Source organism: Chrysemys picta, chromosome 5 (assembly GCF_011386835.1).
Source record: "Chrysemys picta bellii isolate R12L10 chromosome 5, ASM1138683v2, whole genome shotgun sequence".
Classification (NCBI taxonomy): Eukaryota; Metazoa; Chordata; order Testudines; family Emydidae; genus Chrysemys; species Chrysemys picta.
In genome coordinates, this window is record NC_088795.1 from 15185580 (window position 1) to 15207624 (window position 22045).

The following is a 22045-nucleotide window of genomic DNA, read 5'->3' on the forward strand; positions in this document are numbered from 1 at the left end:
TTAATTTTCCTCATTGTGCCTATGCATAGAACGTAGCCTGTGTGTAAACCCAAAATCCACATCAATGGAGCTTTAGTTGGGATTGTTTTGTTCTCAGGAATGCAACCTGGGGAAGACTTGCCAGCAAACTCCAGCTATCCTTTTGACTGAGATTTTTTCAAAGCCATGAAAGGAATAAAATTAATGGGAATTTGGCTTCCAAATCCCCCGAGTGACTCTGAAAATCGCAGCTCTATGTGTAGGTGTGTGTGGGCCGATTTTATCCCCCGAGGTCTGCTGCAGCATCTCCTCACTGGGTAGTAAATCAGTGTCAAGGAACAGATGCCATTGTGTTGATGGAGGAATGAAGAATTTAAAGCTGTAAAAGATGGTGATTCAGAGGAAGAACAATAGTCCTTTACGAAACATACCAGCCTAGAATCTGTGTTCTGTTAATCCTGGATCCATGGATCCTACATAGGCTAGATGCCAGACAAACAGAAGATGAGGCAAGAAGATTGGGAGCAGAGAGAAATGTATAACTGATCAGCCGTGGAAGGCTATGATAGCAGCTGGATTGCAGTAAATGCATATGCAGTAGCTGCGTCTGAAGCTGAGTCACTCTTGCTGCCTGTTAAGTGACTTGCAGACTCTGAAAGCCTGTATCTGTTATATAACTTCCCAAACTGGAAGTTCCTTCCAGAAAACTGGAACTGAGATCCAGACAATGTGATCAGGTCTCTTCTCTGAAATTCCATGGCAATGCTGAGTGAGGGGTGACATGCCAAGAGCCCCAAAGTCTGGGGCAAATATCTCTGGTCCATGCACTAAGTGTAATCTTGACTGTTTTTTCCCTTGTTTTATTTGTAATAGTCTCCAGGAGACCTATGAAGCGAAGAGGAATGAATTCCTGGGTGAGCTGCAGAAGAAGGAGGAAGAAATGAGACAGATGTTCGTCATGAGAGTGAAGGAGAAAGAAGCGGAGTTGAAAGAAGCGGAGAAAGATGTGAGTGATTGCTAACCAAAAGGGTTACGCACAGGGGTTTACAATGGGAGCTTGAAAGGGGCCTAAAGGGCTTAGGCATTTGGATCCCACTGAGAGGAAGGATGGCCCACTGGTTAGGGCATGTGCCTAGGTGTTAGGAGACGTGGGTTCAAGTCCCTGCTCTGCCACAGACTTCCTGTGGGACATAGGGCAAGTCACTTAGGGCCAGATTTTTAAAGGTATCCAGGCACCTAAATTGATTTTTCAGTGGGCGTTAGACACCTAAGCACCTGACCTAAGGTCCCCGTGCCTCAGTTTCCCTGCCCGGACAGTGGGGCTAATCGCACTTCCTGGCTTCTCAGGGTGGTTGTGAGGATCCGGACATTGAAGACTGTGAGGGATTCAGATACCGGGGGGACATAAATACTGTCAGCACAGAGAACTCCCTCGGGCTTCTTTGTAAAACCCCAGCTGCCATGTAATGCTGGCTCTGCAGATGGGAGTCCTTCCTGCCCAATGAACGGGGCATACTTGCTAGGTCATACAGCTCAGAGGTTCCCCTTCGCCCAAAGCACTGGGGACAGCTGCAGTCTGGGGAGCTGATGGCTTTACAGGATGGCACCCAGCGCTGCAGACTCTCTGGCTTTGAAGGGGCCACGTTTCAACCATTACAGTCCTTTGAAACCTGGCGGCTGCATCGAACCTTTCAGCAGCTCAGCACTGTTCTCTTGGCTCCCACCCACTGCAGGGGCGGGGTTTCTCAGAGTGCAGCCCCAAAGGGCACAGCCGAACTGTCGTTATCCAAGAAGTCCATGTGAACAGGAGCTGCTCTGTGGAGCTCTAAGGCCGAGGGCCCAATTCCCTGCTTCCTTGCACCTTGTGTTGACCCGTTGTATCTCTGCAAAGGGGGTGGAACATGCCACCGGGTCAGAGTGGTAGCATTTTGCACCCACTGTCTACTCGCTTTGTGTGAATGTAGCTGTCTCCACATGGTGCAGGGCCGAGGAGAATCAAACCCTGTGTGTGTACGTGCACAGATATCTATGAATGTTATGAGAGATTCTGGGGGGGCTTTTCATCTGGTGATCATGTAGCAGTTTTGCTGGTCACCAATGTACAACGGTTTGTCACTGCACACACATGAAAACACAAATTGTATGAGTCTGTTCATTTAAAATGAACAAGACCCATCGCTGTAAGCTTCCCAGTGCCCGGAATTGGGAATGAGTTATCTAGCAGTCCCCAAAAAGCCTGAAGATATGGTGGAGGAGAAATGCTAGTTGGCTTGGGTCTTTCATGCAGTCATCTCAAATCCATGTCAGTACTTAAATGAAATAGATGTTTAAGGCAGTTCTCACACATAGCTTTCCTGCAGCGAAAGGTGAAATCCTAACTCCCTGAAGCCCATTGGCAGAATAACTAGTATATAAGCACCCAGTAATACCTCTCCATGCTTTGCCCCTCCTTGTAGAATACCAGGAATGTTTAAAATCCCTTTAGGAAATTTTTTTTTTAAATCAGTAAAACTTGGTTTTGTGGTGAAGGCCCTGGAGTGGGAAGATCTGCCTCCAATTCCCAGCTCTTCCACAGCCTTCCTGTGGGACCTAGGGTAAAAATTTTCAAAAGTGCCTCAGTGACTTAGGCTTCTTCATACATAAGACATTTTGGAAATGGGATTTAGGCTCCTACGTCCCACTGACTTTCAATCTGACCCTTATTCTTTCTCTACCTCGGTTACATAATACTTCCTTTGGCCGTCTTGTCTGCTTAGATTGGGAGCTCTTCAGGGCAGGCGCTGCAGTTCTGCTTTACGTGCGTGCAGAGCCCCTAGACCAGTGGGACCCCTGTAGGAAGTGCTGTAATACATACAAATAAGAAAAAGCAATCTTCTTTTCCCCTCCCCTCCCCCTCGATCATCCCCCTCCCTGTCTGGGCAGCTCCACGAAAAGTTTGACCATCTCAAGCGGACGCACCAAGAAGAGAAGAAAAAAGTGGACGACAAAAAGAAGGAGCTTGAGGAGGAGCTGAGCAACTTCCAGAAGAAGAAGGCAGCCGCTCAGCTACTACAGTCACAGGCTCAACAGGCTGGTTCCCAACAAACCAAGAAAGACAAGGACAAGAAAAAGTAAGGGGCTGTCGCACTACAACCTTGTGGCCTTATTCCAGTGTGTGGGGTTTTTTTTTTCTGTTGCGTGTCTGTATTTGCTTTTTCCCATCATCAGACTGGAAACTGGGCTTTTTACCAGACTGATCAAATAAAATATGATCTCCAAGGGGCGGGCTGGGGAGATGATTTTAAGGTTTCATTAAAAGGGTACCGTAAAGTTTAATTGATCCCTCTGCCTGGTTTGAGAGAGCAGTCAGAAAGTGGAGGTCTAATCTGTGATTTCTCAAGCATCTTCGGAACCAACTTTGGGATACTAAGGTCACAGACTTACTCTCCTGAACCCAATAAGAGCATCTCTACTTGTACTTCCTTCCCCCATTTATACTTTAAATATAGTTCCTGATTCTAAATACTTTAGGGTTGCGGTTATAGCTATAAACGCCTTTAAAACCAAAAGCTTAACAGCCATGTCATTTTGACATGGAACATCCTAGTGCCAAAAAGTGAATACTTGGGTTTTTGTTTGTTTTTTTTAAACTATGGTACCTATAATTACAGGTTAATTTAATTCATGTAGTATCAATTCAACATAATAAGATAGCACAACTGATACATCTAGCAAAAGATAAATGGCATTGCATTTTATACTATTATGTATTTACACTCGTGAGGCAATTCTACTCTCAAATACTTACGGGGCTTCCGAATGGCAGAATGTATCCAAGGGCAGAATTTGTCCCTTTATTGGCTTTGTTCCATACACTGCTTTAAAACCCCCAAAACTGTCTCGGGATTGGAGACTTACAATGAAACCAAACAAGTTTGACAGAGCTGAAGTACAATAAGAATGGATTGTCTGTATAGCAGAACAGGACAATCTATTCTAAAAGGCCAGTCTTAGGTAAGAAGTACCAATCTCAGATAGGGTAGGGTTCCTCTTTGATTCCTTCCCAGGTTGCCTGAGATAAAAGCACACATTTATTTTACTGAAATCACATACCCTATAGAGAGAATGATACTGTAGAATCTCACTGAGTAACACACTTTTTAATCCACCCAAACCATTGTTGTCTCCAGACCTCAGCAAATGTTTAATAGCCAATGCTCCTGCAAGGTCTTGCATTATACATAGGGCATTTCCTGGTATTCTATGAAATACGGTCATAAATAATTAACACTAAGCTGTCGTTGACAAAAGAACAATGGTTGAAGTGCAATTAATGATGTGGCATTTTTTGCTTTTGATTTGGTCACCTAAGGCTTGTCTGCAAGTGGAGTTATTCAGGAATGGCTGGTGTGCTTTAAATTCCCAGCCTATCTTAATCTGAATTGACTCTCAAGTGTGGGGAAGACCTTACTTGCTAATTGACTAACTTCAACTATTCATAAGAGGACTAGTGAGCTTCTACTTTATTTCGTGTACACTAGTGTATTTTTCTACAATAGGCGGTGGCACCGTGCTCTCCTCCTTGTACCAGTAGAAGCCGGAGTGTGTGTCTCTCGTTTCTGCTGCTGGATCAGTGCTCTGAAAATCACGCCCAGCAAAGACATTTAAAACAATGACGGGCCAGTTCCTCACTTGATGTAAATCCATGTAGCTCCTAGGGAGCCATGCTGGCTTACTCTAGCTGAGAATCTGGGTCTGAAAGCTTACGCAAAGACCAGCAAAGAGAAAATACAGCGTTTTCATGTGTACTGGAAACTCATTTAATTAAATAATCCAAAAAGCAGATCAGTACAGAACTAATAATATCTGGCAGCAACCTTCCTAGGATGCTGAGATTTCTCCCTTGTGCGTTCTCTGTAAATAGGATAGACTGGAACAAGGGTCCTGCCTGGCATGGCTGTTCCCACATTGTGTTCCCCTAGTATTATGGCCTTTTTCTAAGTAACTTGGAACTTTTGATGACCTTTTCCTACTCAGAAATCTTTTAAATGGCGCTGCTAATTTAATATTTATATAAAATCTGCAATAGGTTTCTTCATCTCTTCTGTATCAGACTGAAGCTATATGCAGTGGGGTTTGGTTTTGTAATTTTCAATAGTAGATGTTAGCTACTAGTTGTTCCTGTGAATTCTTCTGGCACCTGCATGAGATTGGTGTATTATATACGTCATGTTTCTAGCTGCCATTACAAATCACATGGTTTCTATTCTGCCATAGAAATCCAGTCATGAGGAACATGCACTTTGCTTTGTAAATATGTTTTAAAATAGTCTCGCCTCTCAGTATCCTTCCACACCAGCTGTTGGGAGTTGCTCAGATTGTTTTGTAATGTTCAAATTGCTAACAGAAGCTGGAAAGGAAAATGCGGATGCATCTGCATTGTAGCATATCTTGGTTCCTAAAACCTTTAAATTTCCTCTTCCACTCTAATGAAATGCTACAGTTTTAATAGGTAAGGGTTTTTCTTTTTCTTTTTGAACTGCGGTGGCATGACTGTGATGTTTTATACAATTACCAGTGGAAATCAGGCTAATCCCTGAAATGCTCTCAGCTGGATTTCCCTTGTAGCCTCCCCAGAATGCAATTTATTGGACTGCTTCTTTTTAAAGGCGGGATTACACCTCTGTAACTTGGACCACTGAAACCATATCAAAATTCTGCACAAGCCAGAATGATGAAACAGGGCCAAATTCTCTCCTCACCTAACTCCATTGGAGAGAATTTGGTCCCATCCCATGAGACTAAACAGCTGTCCTTATTACTTCCTTTTTACTCTGTTTTTCTGATGGATTCCTGAGTGAAATGAGATCTACAATTCACACACATTTTTCTAACATTTTTTGTTGATAGCCCTGATTGAGGAAAGAATTTTGAGTGGGGGCAGCACTTAAGCATGGGCATAAGTCCCCGGGAGTTAAAGGTATATCATTATTAACTTTTGCATTACCACAGCACCTAGGGTCCCTATTTGTAGACCAGGCCCCAGTGTGCTAGGTGCTGTACAACCATATGCTTAAGCGCTTGCCTAAATCCCATCCTGATCCCATAATCTTAGCTGTGGCCTTGGCATTTCTTCATACCTACATGTTCCAGTGGCAGTTGCTGGCAACGAGTGTGGTCATGGCACAACCAGAGTAGGTCCTTTTTTAATAAGATCAGTGAAATGTTTCTCAGCTCTTGCCTGTTCCATTGAATAGGTCGTCAGCTGCGTACTTAGATGTGTGTGTTGTTTTACTTGCAATTTCTCAGTCAAGCACAGGAGTTGGAACTCTTTTTTTGTTTGGCTGCTTTAAGGTAAAGTCACTTTGTAAAACAGTACAAGAAACTTCGCTTCCAACTTCCTTTTAATGAAAGGAATTTTCAAACCGATGCAAATATACTAGGCCGTATTCGGTCCTGGTAGAAGTCCTTAAACTACCCCATGCAGGGTGTTCAGTTGGGGCCTGGGACAACCCCCATTGAAGAGAGACTCCAACTGATTTCAGTGGGATCTGGATCAAACCGGTAGGCTACGTTTTCAAAAGTTATGAGTGACCTTAAAGTGCCCAACTTGAGACGTCTTAAAGGGGCCTAGTTTTCAGAAAATGTTAAACATCCGCTCTCTGAAAATCAGAATCCCTTTTAAGGTGTCCTAGGGCTGGTCTACACTGGGGGATTGATGTAAGATACGCAACTTCAGCTACGGGAATAGCGTAGCTGAAGTCGACATATCTTATTTTGACTTACCTCAGGTCCTCATAGCGCGGGATCGAAGGCCGCGGCTCCCCCGTCGACTCCGCTACCGCCACTCGCCCTGGTGGAGTCCCGGAGTCGACGGGAGCACGTTCAGGGATCGATTACCACCTGCCGATTCGGCGGGTACTCTGGACGTACCCTTAGGTTGGGCATGCAAAATCACTAGACGCTTCTGAAAATATTGGCCTAAGTCACTATCAAACAGTAACCTAGTTTGGACTAACGACATGGTTTGTTTTTCTCCACTCAGTTTTTCTTTGCTTTTGCTTGTCATATAGAATAGAATTGACTCCAATTTTAAAATTGGTTTCACTCCTTTTTAATTTCATTTTGCATGGGCGTCCACCGAAGCAGAATGCTGGTGTCAGCTCTCCCGTCTTTCTTTCTTTTCTTTTCTTTCTTTTGGGTTTCTATTATTTCTAATGTTTTTTGTTTTTGTTTTTTTAACTTGCAGTGCAAGCTTCACATAAAGCCTGGCAAGCCAAGGATGTTCCTGCATTCACCTGCTTTTGCAGTAACGCGTCTCTGCCGTCTGTTTGGGTTTTGTTTTTTGTTTTAAACACCAATAACTATTAACTCATTTCATAATGGAGGGGGTGGGAGAAAGGGGGGTGAAGCAGTGAGCATCTGGAAATTGAAGGGCGGGGGGTGTTTTTGTTTGAAAAGTTGATGCCATTTCTCTCTGGTAAGAACAGCCACAATAGATCAGACCGGCCACTTGGCTTTGAATTGAGAGCAAGACTTGTGTGTCATTGGCTTGATCCAAGGCCACTTAAAGACGTTGGAAGGGTTTTGCTGCTGTTACTCGTTTGCACACACTGCTCTCAACAGGCCACACTGTGTGAGTCCCCTTACTCGCACTGAATAGCACAAGTACTCCCATGGAAATCTGAAGTGAGTTACTATTCAGTGTGAATAAGATCAGTGCAAACTTAGCCAGAGTCTCCCCAGTGTATTGCTAAACCCAGAAGTCCACTTAAATGAGTGTTTCTTTGATAGCTGACTTGTAAGACTGTAGAAATCCCATTGTTAGGTTTTTGTGTGTGTAGGTAACAAAAGAGCAACTGACCTTGCATGCTTATTCTTGCATGAGTTTTTTACCTTCTGGATAATGACTTTTGGCCTGGCTTTTTGTTATTCACCTAACAGGTTAGATATTTTTGCAGTAACTCTTCTCTATTAAGTGCTGTGGCTAACCACTAAAAGCTGTGCAGTGCGCATCAAAAGGAGCTGCAAATTCCCAAGACAGGAGGTTCCCCCCTCTATTGCTTTGAAATCAAGAGTCCCGCATCAAAAACTAACATGGTGACAGAAACCCATCCCAAAACTTGAATACACTTTCCACAGATTGCCTGAGTAAAAGAGTCATCCAGCAAACACATAAGTACAAGCGTAACTTTACTCATGCAATATAGTTCAGTTGACTTTAGTAGAAGTCCTTATGGGAGTAAGTGTTTGCACATGCTTATGTAGTTGCAGGATCAGTCTTGGAACATAGCGTCTTCTGTTGGTAAGTGCCAGTGAACCATTAAAGGAGTTAATTAAAACTCCATTAACTTCAGTTACTCTGGGCTCCTAAAGTGGAGAATATGGCTGTTCACTTTCTTTACCGGGCTAAGATGTAGCTTATCTTGCTTCACAAAGGCATAATAAAGGTAACATCAATGCACTGATCAGCTTTGCGCAGCCGGCTAAGGCTTGGGATGCAAACAATAATTTGCATTAAAAAACGGTGACTGAACATCTAACATAAGCCAGGTGTTTTTTTAGGGCGTACTTGGTGTGAAAATTGACCTAACTGTTTAATTTGTATTTTCTATGCCATTCCTTTTCGGACAGAGTGTTTTCCTTTCTGATACATTCCAAGAAGTGGCGACCCATGTTTACCCTCTGACTTCTGGATTTTTCTCTACTGCTGCTGTTCTGCCAGCTTTCCCTCTGCTCCTAGCTAGGTAGTCTCCTGTTTGTTTCTTTAAAGCACTCTTGAAATTAACCCTCTTCACCTGATCCCACACATTCCAACTTTGCTTGTTTCTACCCAAGCACAGGGGTCATGTAACTACATTCACAAAGGCAGGTTTGTGGGGGATTGTTTTGTTCTCTTCTCCCTCCCCCTCCGCGTAAACATGGCTCTTAGGGGAGGGGAAAGGATGGCTGGACAAACTGCATACATTTAAGCAGAGGAAAAGCAGGGAAGAAACTATTTTGAAATTCAAGCTAAGTTGTCATGTGAACATCACAATCATTGGAAGGACCGACAGTTGCAGTAGCCAGGTTAAATAGCAGTAAAAATCCGAGATCCTTGCAGTTTTGCTTCAGCTTACCCTTACAAACTCACTTGTTATTGAACACCTGAAACCAGTTTCCTAACCATGGGCTGCATTTGATCATGCAATATGCTCAAGTTTGAAGCTTGTGTAGCGTGCTTCCATCAGCTGTGTCTGTGTGTGTCCTATTTTTAATTAACACGGAGGGCTGGGGGGGTTGTGCCAAGTAAGAGAACTTAATTTTAACAGTTTCTCCTGCTCAGTTTAAAAACCCTTTCAAGGGAAGCTTGGCAGAGAAAATTAGTTGAGACTAGGTGTTTTTATTTTGGACACAAAGCTGTTGCCGGTGTATTAAATGCTGGGGGGAGGGATTGGTTTGTTTCCCTTTTCAGCAAAGAACCATCGTTTTGGAGAAGCCGGGAATAAAATTTAAACTTAAAATTTTTTTTTTTTTTTTTTGCCCAATGGCGCACTAACTAACTTTTAAGAATCCCTGGGCCATGTTTAGCTTGTTACTGCTGCACTTCTCTCCTTTCTGTATCTATGCCTTTTTTCACAGTAGTCCCTGGCTCTGCACGGAATAAGTGATCCCCTCAAATCTAGTTGGATGTGCTTTCTCTCACCTTTGCATGTAAGTACAGCAGCAAGCGACCTCTCTGCCCACTTTGGAAATGAGTGAAAGTTGACTTTTCTATAAGTGGCGATGCTGAGGGTTCTTTAAAAACTTTTATTAAACAATAACCATCTTCAGCTGGGGTTTCCAAAGGGAGTTAGACACCAGCTCCTATTGGCTATTAGGGACCCTGACTCATTTGAAAATTCCAGCTTAAGGTAGCATTAGCTTTTTCATGACAGCTACGTAACCCTAACTCTTGCTTGTGAGGATATGCAAAGGGTAGGATGTTTAAACAACGACTAGTCACTGATAATGCTGCATTTCCCGGAGGTGCCGGGATGTCCCTTTTTAGGATGTTCTAAATGAGCAGGAACAAACAATGGAGAGTGCAGATCTGCGCATTAAAGCACTCCCTGGATGTGGAATAAAACCCATAGGCAAAGTCTGAATGACACACTGGCCACCCGGGGACGACTGATACTTGTTCCAAAATGCACTGCTGTGAGTATTGGGGGTTGACTTTCTAAAGCACAGATTAGGCACCTTATTTCTACTGACTTGACATCTCCTTGGTTATAAAGGGGTCATTGTTCAAGAGTGCTCAATATTGGCCTCACTGCTCCTCTCTAAATCCATGGGGAAACTCCCTTTGAAGGTTTGAGGAGCAGAGTGAGACCAACACTGAGGGCTCTGGAAACATCCCACTCTGTGTATAATATTTTATATAAGAATGAGGTAAATAGTGTGTGCTTTCTTACCCTGGGCCTTGTGACTGTGGTTATCCTCAGTGGTAACTATGGCTACCTGAGTACTTCCAGTAATCCATGTCAGCTTTCAGTATAGAGTGACATGTCATTTTTGTGGCTGATGGGAAAGGGGGAATTACAAGGTATTCCACTCAGTGGCAGCTCCAGGCCGGAATCTGAAACAGCTAGTAAAAACTGGCCATGGTTCTGATCTGCAGAATGCATCCTCTCAGCTGCCAAACCAGACTCTGTGTTCCTAGCTACGGGCTACTGGGAGTTTTCTTAAATACAAGATCACTTACCCTTTTGCTGCCTTGTATATGTTACCTGCTTATAACCCTGTCAAGAAGACTTTTGTATTTGTATCTTAAAAAAAAAAAAAAAAAAAACACAAAACCCTTATTTAACACAATCAAGGGTTTGTTTTTTTAAGTAGTTCTCGTTCTACTTTTAAACTGTTGTGATGAAAAACAGCAATGTCTTGTGTGTGTTATCAGATCTGTCCATTTGAATCATGTTGTGATTTACCATTCTCAAGCTGTTAGAAACACCTTATTCCTGTCACATCCTTTCTCCAAGGAGCCCAACGGCATTTACAATGTAGATCATCTAGGAGGCCCTAAGGGCCAGGGTGTGATAGCATGGGATTATACAAATATGAAGGGTGTGTTTTTTTTTTTTAAACTAACTGAAAATAAAGCTGTGAACAGCAGTAGGAATATTTTGTGTACTTATTTTTAAATATATGCTGATGGTCTTTAAACTAGAGGTGTAGAACATTATTACCTTGTTCTTTGAAAATAACCCATGTTTTTGTCCAAATGACTGTATACCTCCAGCCAGTGTTATGCAGAAGTATATATGTATGACTCTTAGATGTCTTATTGATGTCAAAATATTTCATTTCTTAAGTTCAAAATGAATCATAGCCTTCCGCCACAGTTCAGTTCCTTTTTTTGTATGTGCTCTGGGGTGCACATGTGAATCGTGCCAATACACAAAGTGGGAAAGGGGAAATATATTTTTACCCAAACACTCTAGTTTTTGTGTGGCCTTTGTAACTTTCTTTTGTTGTGGTTGCTGGCTGTTGGGTGAAAAAAGGAAGTGAATGTATGTGTGAACGCCAAGGGTGACGTTTTCATGCTTGCTTGATGTTGAGGCAGACATTTCTTGTTCTTGGTTGATTGCTTCTGGGATGTGCCAAGGTGGGTCACAGTGGCAGCATTCATTTTACCCCATTCCTTGCTCCTCTTCCCCCGTTCACTAAACAGTGGCTTGATGGGCCCAGACCCTTGCATGCTTCTGCTACATTAAAACCTTCACATATGCGCATGCGCGCACACACACACACTCACACTCTCTCTCTTTCACAGCTTACTTCCTTTAAAATGTTTCATTTTCTTTTTTCCTTTCATTTGGATTCTGAACCTTTTCTTTTTCTTCTCTTTTCTGTAGCTTCTTCTTTATGTAACGGTCACCTTGCCAAGCCCCCACTCCCTTTCTCCTACTGGGCACTAGAAGAGCCAGCGGGAAATGTACGCACCCGTTGGGAGAAGTTACTTCATTCTTCTGTCAGCTCTGCCTTGCTCTTTAAAGCATGGGTCAGGGAAGTACGTAGCTGTAAGGGTCTGTTTGCTCCCCAGGGCTGACCGTATGTCAACTCCAGGATTTTCATTACCACCGAGAGAGAGAATAAGTGGACTAGAGAACTTGGATGCTATCACAGATGTGACATTGGGAACTTTTTTCTTTTGCCATCACCTGCACATGGCTGTCAATTAAGAAGCTTATTGACCACAGACAGAATGAGTGTCCAATAATAAGCAACAATTGCCGAGTAGTAGACTTAAGCTAGCACCAACTCTAACCCTCTCTGACAAACCACCTGATCTGGCTACTCTGAAAGCCGTGCGGTCATGAGGTGTATGCTCCTGTGCATTTTAAACCACTTATTAAAAACAGTTCCTTGGACAGGGATCACTATTTTTAAGTATTAAGTGGCAGGAGCTGAGAGAGCTGCTATTTGATACTGTCATGGTGATGGAATTTGTTCAGTTGTTTTCAGCTGATCTTCTGCCTCTTCATGTGCAAAATGGGATCTTTTCCTATGAAGTCCAACCACACAGCTCGCTGTCTGAGGAGAAGACTATTTTTAACTATGTGAAGCCCATCCAGTAATTTTTACATGCTTGATGTAGTCTTGCTATGGGACATGTGTATAACTTTCACTTGTTTACTTCAGAAGCAGATTCAACAGTGAAGAGCTTGAAAAGTGCCAAAAACTTGCTAAAAACAAAGTAAGCTTGTAACGTAGTTTACACATGCAAGTCAAGTGCCCTCTAGTGTCAGTGGGCTCTGTTCATTATGATCATTTTAGGTGGATTGGGGGGGAGTTTTTCTAATCACTTGCTGCCCAGCAGTAGCTGTTCAGGGCTCCTGACCACAACTCATTTCAGTGTGGAGTGACAAAGGGAATGCAGAGTATTTTAGGGTGCCTCCTTTCTTGTTTACAGAATAAAAGGCACCATCGTTCCCAAACTTGCTTACGTGCTTTTTCAGAAGGTGGTGGTGGTTTTTTTGCACTCCTGCTGCTGGAGAGAGGGCTGGGCTTGGAGTGACAAAATAACCATTGCTTCAATCTGATTAAGTGGATTTGTGCTTTTACATCAAGGAAATATTTAGATCAGCCTTACAAAATTATGTTTACCATTTCTGGTATTAAATTTAGTTGGCTGAACTGTACTCTCCTCCTGAAGGAGTAGGAGAAGAATTTTGCATTAGTCAAAGATGGGGAGAAAACTTGAGTATGGCATTAAGGCCCTGTACCTAGAACAGACTTGCTCAGAAGAAACCACCTTCAGAAAATGTTTGAAATGTATTAAGTTTAGGACACCAGGCCTCAATGAGGGAAGTGTTTAAACACAGGGTTAATGCATTGCTGGATTAAGGCCTGACTCCACTCTGACTTCTTCCACTGATTGTTACCACTTTAGTAAAATGTGACCTTTACTGATTAATATACCTATCTCATAGAACTGGAAGGGACCTCAAAAGGTCATTAAGTCCAGCCCCCTGCCTTCACTAACAGGACCAGTTTTGCCCCAGATCCCTTAGTGGCCCCCTCAAGGATTGAACTCACAACCCTGGGTTTAGCAGGCCAATGCTCAAACTACTGAACTATCTCCCCCCCTCCCCGCAAAGAAAGTAGTCTTTAACCCCAGATGGGACTTGAACCCACAATCTCTGACTTAGAAAGCCATTGCCTTATCCATTAGCAGAGTTGAACCCCATCTTCTAGCACTGCTTGATCAGGCCGTGATGTTACAATGGGAGAAGGATACTGGTTTGATCTATATGATGCATAGGACTGGGGGCTCTCATGGTGCTGCTACTGAAAGCCACTGCCACAACTTGCATTCATTTCAATGGGAACAGGATCATGGCCTATGTGACTTTAGTAGAAACAGCTGAGCCCAGGTGAAAGTCACCCCTGGGCAGAGGGTCAGCTAGAGGCTTAGACATTACTTAACTCCCTCTGAAGCCTTCATTTGACAATAAGCTATATGCATGTGCTTAATGTTTTCAAAAGCACTGAAGTCCTTGCAGCATCAAGGCCCTGGTGAAACAGGTGCAGATCCACACCATGTTGTCTCACCCAAGGAGTTTATAATTGCCATGCCTTCCAGACAAGTTCAGTTCTATTTACTTCACCCCCGCTCCATTTCCCCCGCCCACGTGCTTGTGCCTCACTCCTTTTCTCCTTCATTCACTGCTGCATGCTCTGAGTCCCTACAATAGCCTAATCCGTTTTGAGTATTTTTAAAATAAAAAGGTAATGGGGCCCTGCTCTGACCAGGGATCCCAAGCATTGCTACAACATAACCAACACCAAGAAAACTTAAACACCGGGAAACCAGTCTTACCCCATCATCTAATACTGGGTGCTAGAGTCTCTGCTCTCGGTGCTTTTATAAGCAGCGTGATAACACCTGAGTCACAGCAAGAGGAAGGGAGAGGCAAGTCAGGCTCTCCTCGGTTAGCTGCAGTGGTCTGCTATCCTACAACCAGTCAACAGTGCAGGTGCTCCGCACCTCTGGCAAAATCAGGCCCCTTACAATGGATTTAAACTTCTAACTTTAAAAGCCCCCAAGGGTGGGACTTGTACCCATTACAGATAGCCTCGGACTGCCCATGCTATGCTTGTACAGATTACGCTTCCCCTTTGGTTTGTGTAGGTCACACAGCCAGCCCATCTAGTGAAGTAGCCTGTACAGGGTCAGGCATAGGAGCTACTCACCTGTTCTCTTCCAGAGTAACCCCCATCTCGTGCTCTGCTGTACTGGAGGCCCTAGGCTTGATAAGCTCAGCAGCCAAAAACCCTAAGGCAAGGAAGAAGTGGCAAGATGATTAATTTGTTGTCCATTAATCAATCATGTTAATTAGTCATGCCTAAGGACCGACCAAGAATGGGGTCCACATGGGGCTAGGTGCTGAACACTCATGGCATGACAGGTCGATGTCGTAACAGGAGCTGGACATGGGAACATGGTGAACAGTGCAACAGGCTGCCGTGAGGTTGACACTCCATTCAGTGACTGGCTTGGCAAGGCTGGAGCTCTACGTAACGTGCAGGTTCCTCTAGGCATTTGTATCCGTGTCCACAAGGCACTTCCTCCTGTGTGTGATTCATAATAAAAATGTGGTTGTCGGGTCTTGTGTGGTCTTTTAAATGCTCCATTTTTCCATGCACAGTGGTGAAGTGCGGCCAGGCCACCGCCCAGAACGTAAATGATGAAGTTGGGCCTCACAGATTAGCAGTACCTGCTTCCAGTGGGCTGCCCTGCCTCCAGCAGGTCACAGGCATGCAAGGGCTTCATTGCTTATGTGCTGTGGGGATGGAGCTGGAGGAAGACTGGACCAAAAAGCGATGCACCGTTGCCCATTAGAAGAGAAGAATTACTTTTTTGGAGCTGTTGCAGCACATTAGTAGAAGCAGATGGTACCGAGACATTTGGCACGGTCCCTCTGCTGGACACGTGCCTGTCGGCGTGACACATCGGAGCTTGGATTTGGCCATCTTCTAGGGCATAAAAATGTACTTTTCAGCCGCACTAAGGGTTCAGTCAAAAGACCCTTGAGCCCAATGTAAAGACTGCTGTTGACTGCAGTAGATTTTGAGTCAGGCCGCAGATGAGAAAAAAAATAAATTTACACACACACAAATTGCCACAGGAAAAGCGAGTTGGGCTTGTGCCCACCCAGTGTGGTTCAGAGCAGACACGCCTGTCTCCTGGAGGAAGTAGATGGTGAATCATTCACTAAGCAACCATGCCCATAACACAATTTGATTGACATCATTGTGTGTGATATCACCACACCACTGCACTGTGAGAAACGATAAACTTCATGAAAGGAGAGGGAATTGGGTTTTTAAATGAGGAATTTATACTGTTAACACAATAAATAAAAGGCGAGTATCAAGTAGGGAGAAGCTAATTTCTCTAGAGCCCTTGAAGAAGTGGAAAAGGACTAGAGTATAATTGCTTTCCCCTTACATCCATTTCCGCTGCTGCCTGTACAAGACTAAGAACCTGGGGCATGCTGAGAGATGTGGGGGAAGGGCTGGTTTCGTCGCTCGAGGTGGATAGGTGCAGAGCGAAATTGGGAAGCATCTGGAGGGAATTATTTAAAATATTAGGATTCAGAACACCTAAAGGCAGACCCTGCTTTATGCACACAGCTCACCCCTGCCATTTACTCATGGGGTTGTCTACATCAGCACAAAGTGGGTGCAGATCAAAAGGGAAAGAGTGCAGGGCACCAGTGAATCAGGGCCTGAATTCTAGACACCATCGTCTGTTCCCTCTCCTCCCACATGTTCCGCGCCAGACTCAACTGTAGCCCCGGTCAGTCCCCTAGCAAGACAGCTCCTTGGTGCGAGAGCAGCTGTCCTTTTCATTCTGAGACAGCTCCCACGCACCTTTGCAGCCTGAAGCATTTGGCTTTGTAAACTAGCAGGGCTGTCATATAATTATGGTTAAAGTGGCACCACACTATTTTCCCCTCCGGCTAACAAGCATTCACGCCAAGTCAAAATTTGCGGCTTTCATGCCCTAAAATAATTCAAAAACAGAGTGTAACAGCCACTTCAGCCACAGGAGGGAGGCAGAGGCTGCAAAAGACACCTTATGTGACTCTCCGCTAACTGCTACTATTCTTAGCGTGCTAGCTAGAGTAACGCTCCCGTGGGCACGGTTACCTGAGCTACAATCACTCCAACTGCCCTGTAAACATACCCGCAGTTCTGCACACCATGCAGCTGGCCAGTTCCGGGGGGGGGAGAGAAAAACGGGACATTTCATCGGAGGAAGCATTGCAGGATCCGGCTCAACGCTGGGAGCTTGTTTAGCAATGGTGTGAGAGTGATGTTAATACGCTGATGCTCAGAGAGGCTGAGCAGCTGGGTGAGATCCCCTGCTCTTCCATGCTTCCTATCACATCACTGATAATGGAGCCAGAGAGCACAGAGTAGGGGACGGAATAGTCAAGGCCGTGGGCAGCACACATCAGCCTCACTGCACCCAAAGGGAACAGCAGAAGGGAGCGAATAGCGCTATGGGGCTGGATTAGCTTTACTGTGGCGTCTCTGCACTGGGGAACTGGCAGGGCAGGGGCTAGCAAGGGCATCCCGGGCCGTGCAGCTCACTACAGCCACGTTGGCAGGGAGCTGGGGGCAAAACTGTGGAGGACTCTGAGCAGACAGAGGCACTGGGCCTCTATGGAGCTGGCCCGGACCCTGACCAGCGTTCGTGGGCCAGAGTCCTGAGAGCAGGGGAACCTCCTGGAGTTTCCTGGCCCCTATGCCAGTAGGCCCAATAGGGGTACAGTCCAACCCTATGAAACACTGACAGCTTGTCCTGATAATCCCATGCAAGGCCTGGTGAAGTCAGTGGGGTTTATTTAAGCATGTGCTTCCAGGCTTTTCAAACGAGCAAACGTCCCCTTGCCAACCATTGGGCTTTGTACTCCTAAGTCACTTAGGTGCTTCTCAAAAGTCACAGCCCACCTGCTTCACAGCCATTAAACTCTTGAGTGAAAGAACAGGGATCTGAGCTCTGCCCAAGAAAGAAGGCAGTTGAATTCAGGAGTTAATATCGAACACAGCTCTGTGCACAGATACCGGAGGCTCACTAGCTCTGCACTTCCCTGCTGGTGAGTGACCCGAACATAGGTCTTTTCAGAATATGCCATTCAGACTAGCTGGGCTGGAACTGCTCTGCCCAATAGGCACAGAACTGGTTTCCACATGCAAACCAGAGAACTCTACTACTGCGCTGCTAACCACTAACTTTAATTCTCCCCACAGTGAAAATTAACTTTCTGGCTTGAAAGTTTCTGGCTTATTTTTACATATTGAAAACACTGTTCTCTGTCACCCAAGAGCAGAAACGCCTGAGGCAACATGCTTTTGTAAGAAAAAAACATCAATGGCTCTTTGCCTTAAATAATCAACATTTGTAGAATTCTTAAGTATTTTGGGCATTGCCAATTTCTCCAATCGGGGCATATGGCCCATAGCCTCATCACTGGACTGAGGGGGATTTTCATATAGATTTGATAAAACAATGCGTTTAAGTGATTAAATATACAATTTCAACACACAATGCTTCACCTGCCACCCCCTCCAACAAAATTATACAATCCTGAAAAATAGTGCCGTGAAAGGCACAGCCCTAGGGAGATAGCCACAGTGATAGATGCTTTTCCAGTCTGGGCTGGGATTTGCAAAGATGTTTAGGAGAATTAGGTGCCCAATTCCCAGTGATGTCCCCAACTCCCTTAGGTTCCTCCAACAGTCCCAGCCATTGTAGCCTAAAGTTTGGCTGCTCAGCGAGGCACCCCTGTTTTGCAGAAAGTGCTGAGTGCCCCCAGTTCCCAATGGTCTCTGGCTGGAGCTGCCGGGTGCTCTGAACCTTTGAAAATCAGGCCACTGAGTAGCTTCAATAATAATAAAATTTAGCTCATTGATAGTGTTTTTCATCAGTAGATCTTAAAGCACTTAAAAGGAGGTCAATGCCATCAGCCCTATTTTACATATGGGGAAACTGAGGCACGGCACGAGGCAGTGACTTGCTCAGGGTCACCCAGCAGGCTAGCGGCAGAGCTGGGAACCGAACCCATCTCTTCCGAGGTTTTTAAGCCCCCATATTTGAAAGTCTTGGCCAGAAAAGGTGCGGACTGAAAAAGCCTGAATCGTATTGCTGCAGAACGACTGAAAGATTCACCCGCATTCAAATAAAGCATTGCTCATTACCAGTATTCTAACACAGACGGATGAGCCAGTGCGTAAGAGCTGGGCGCAGAGGGACTGGGAAAGGCTCAAAGGGGCTGAGTCTATGACTATCTACATACAGTGACATGTACAGGACAGACGCTGCATACCCCCCAGCACCGGTATAAAGAGCAGCATAGACGGTGAGGCATTGCTTAGGTAAGTAAAGACACACCAGAACCATGGCTCTCAAGCAAGGCCTGCCACATCTACACTGCAATTTTTACTTTTCTTTTAGTTTACTTTTACTTTGCTTTTCACTGTGGCGCGGAGTGACACGCACCCTACATGGTGCCGCCAATGGAGACAAATATGCATTCCCCCTCCCTGCTCCGCGCAGGGCCTGGCGCCCTCCCAGGGGCACTCTCTCACCACTCTGCTTCTTTAGCTTGTCAGTTTGGTTTCTGGACCCCACATCGCCTTTTCCGGGTTGTTGGCCATTTGTCAAGCTTCCGGCAGCATCGAGAAACAGCAACACGTGTTTTTCGGCCCCTTCACGTCCTCCATCTGTAAAACATTTCCCCAAGGCTCCATCCACAAATCAGTACGAGGTCACGGGAAGAGAACAAGGTGGGTAAGAAATCGAGAGAAGCCAATCGATAGAAAGGGTGTCCAAAGGCCCAATCCCAAAGGCTGTATTGACAGAGATGCTGATACGGAATCTGCTCCTACTCAGCCTCGCGTTTAAGGGACAATGCACGGCACAGCGAGAGCACGGCGTGTTTCTCTCTAGCAACTTCCTTTGGAAGCCTCAACAAGATGCTTTTGGTGGTTCTCAAGACAATTACATCCAGCTATGTAAGGACTTATCCACACTGGCCAACTTTGGGAACTCACCCACAGCTGCAGCTCCACCAATGGGAGCATTCCTCTCGACTGGCCACCAGCATTCTTACCTCTGTCCCAGCGAGGCCTGCTTAGAGAGGGTATGCGTCCAGAAGGAGGGCATTAGTTCCAAGCAGCTGAGAAGTCTAGGAGAGCAGTGATGGACTAAAGACCTTGAGATGTGGCCCAAGAGTAGGTTATTAGAAACCTCATTTTCAATAGAGAGGAGGAAGAGGAATCCAGATTGGAGCTGGTACAGAGAAACTTGAGTCAATAGCCGTAAACAGCTTGTTCAGTGAGTTTGGAGGGAAAGAGAAGAGGGAAGATGGGGTTGGGAGAGATATATGTTTAATAATGGAATAGACAGGATTGCACTTGTATTTGGAGAGAAAGGAACCAGAAGGTGGGAGGGTAAGGAGTAACCAGAGAGGGATGGTCTGAGCAGTAAAGATGAAGGAGGAATGGATGAAATAAAATCCAGGTGGCCTGTGGCTGCAGTCAGCATCCTGGATCCTTGGCAGCTCTGGAAAAAAAAAAATCACGACTATAGTGTATTAAAACCTACTCTTCCTTTTCTCTCAGGTGCCCTGCTTGGAAGAGTCCACCTGGCAGTGGCTTGTCAGCATTGCTGCAGCCCCAGGGTAACACTCACCTTTGCCCAGTGCAAAAAGCAAAAGCAAAAAAAACCACAACTCACAAATTAAAGGACAACTTTTTTTTTTATTGCTACCAGAAGGCTTCCATCAGTACAATGGCTCTGAACACCGTATCTTCCTCAGGGCTGCAGAGAGAGCTAAAGATTCAGGACAGGTCATTCTGAGGAACAGGGATTAAACATTTAAAAAAGACAAGCTTTTAAAGGGTTTTTTTGTTTTTTTAAACTTTGGGTTAAAAGTTACAGAAACACAAAACTTGGGGTATTTTGTGGCTTATAATTACACACGTTCCAAAACTCAGAATCACAGAACCGTCCCAGCACCTAAATGAGCAGCATTGATCTCATGCTAAAATTTACAAACATATCAAAATCAATTGCAGACTTTACGGTTTGCATTTGACGCACGCATTAATTAAATCTTGTATGAGCACCTACAACAGAGCCAATTGACTGCAAAAAGCTTTGTGTGGATGTGAAAAAATAATATTTGAGTCAAATTGGCCTAATCATTTGACGGATTGCTTTCACTACTTTTTAAAATCAAAACCACAATCACTTAGTTTCTAATCACAATGACTTCTTATTTGTGTAAGACACTAAACACAGTCTCCCTACTGCTTTTCTATAGCATGTTCACACTGCTTTGGCTTTTTAAATGTGGGGCAGTTTGCAAATGCCGTAAGATTGTTTTTCCAAATCTTTTATTTAAAGCCAGTTTGAAATATTCTTACATTAAAACACCAAAGTGGCTAATGAAATAAAGAAGGATTTTTGGTTGTTATGGGGAAAAAAGATATCTGTGGTGAAGGTCAGAGTATAGAGAATCACACAAAAGACTTGCAGAGTGTTAAAGGAAGAGGAAATCGGAACAGAAAGACACGGGATGGCTGGAAAACCTGGAACAATTTTGCACAATGTGAGCTCTTGGACACGGAAGACGGATTATAATACACAGTAGCAGAAAAACAGGGGAACCAATGACACTAGAAAGAAAAAAATTTTTTTTTGCTACTTTTTTTGTTTGTTTTTTGGGTCTTTTGTAGATTTTTTATACTTTTTTGTGTTTTTAAGTGCTTAAATAATAGTTGGACTATAATTAGCCACACGGGGGGGTGAGGGGGGTGGGGGGGAATCTTCAAAAAAGGTTTTCTTGGCTCTCTTCAGTTCAGCCTAATGAGATACAGCTTCTTTCCCAGCCCACTCCCACAAACATCATAGCCTGATTTTGCATGGTTTAAAAAGTAGCTTTCCTCTGAACGCTTGCGCAGGCGGTAGCTACATAACAGAGACCGGCTGTAAAGGTGGGCAAGGGGAACTGTTCCCCTCTTGCCTCGACACATCGGCGCCACAAACAGACCCCACGTTTTCTAGCGCCGCCACCTCTGGAGCACTGTCTTCATTGTAGAGCCGCTTGATTCCATCGTAGAAGTCATCCACCTCCATCTCTTCCACTTTGCGCTTGGCGGAGGCTTGCTTGCAGCCGGTGGGAGCTGGCAGACACTGGTAGAACCCGGCTGTACCTTTGATTGGTACTTCTGGTCGGCTGTTGTCCTTGGAGAATTCTGGCCCTGGGACAGAGGAGGGGTTGAATCTGAACGCTCCTCTGTTACAGGTCACCAGGGTACGCTTGAGGGGACTGTAGACATATACAGAATTGGGCGGCAGAGCAGACTGCAGAGTGGAAAGGTGACGGGCCACAAGCTCCCGACAGTGGATCAGCTGGGAGCTGTCCATCTAGATTGGAGAAACAGACACGGGCATTGCAAAACAAGGTGAGTCACTGCAATTCTGGCTCTCTACACGTCCATCGTCCACATACCTAGCTGCTGCTTGTTTACGTGCTGAATG

General features: G+C 44.8%; 2 protein-coding genes across 4 annotated transcripts in view; one reads left to right on the forward strand and one right to left on the reverse strand.

The window, feature by feature from the left end:
- The window catches only part of SEPTIN11 (septin 11), a 95869-nt gene extending 74895 nt beyond the window's left edge, over positions 1–20974 (forward strand). For 2 of the 3 annotated variants that reach the window (XM_065595997.1, XM_005304098.5), the window contains exons 8-10: positions 853–985; positions 2902–3089; positions 7208–11417. In XM_065595997.1, the coding sequence (XP_065452069.1) occupies positions 853–985; positions 2902–3089; positions 7208–7223 (337 nt within the window). In that variant the 3' untranslated portion in view covers positions 7224–11417. Of the gene's footprint in view, positions 1–852; positions 986–2901; positions 3090–7207; positions 11418–11837 lie in introns of those variants that run through there. The other variant, XM_005304099.5, reaches the window with a different exon arrangement.
- Positions 20240–22045, reverse strand: part of CCNI (cyclin I) — a 46216-nt gene continuing 44410 nt past the window's right edge. The window contains exon 7 of the mRNA XM_005304101.5: positions 20240–21931. Coding sequence (XP_005304158.1) covers positions 21473–21931 — 459 coding nt within the window. The 3' untranslated portion in view covers positions 20240–21472. The remainder of the gene's footprint in view (positions 21932–22045) is intronic.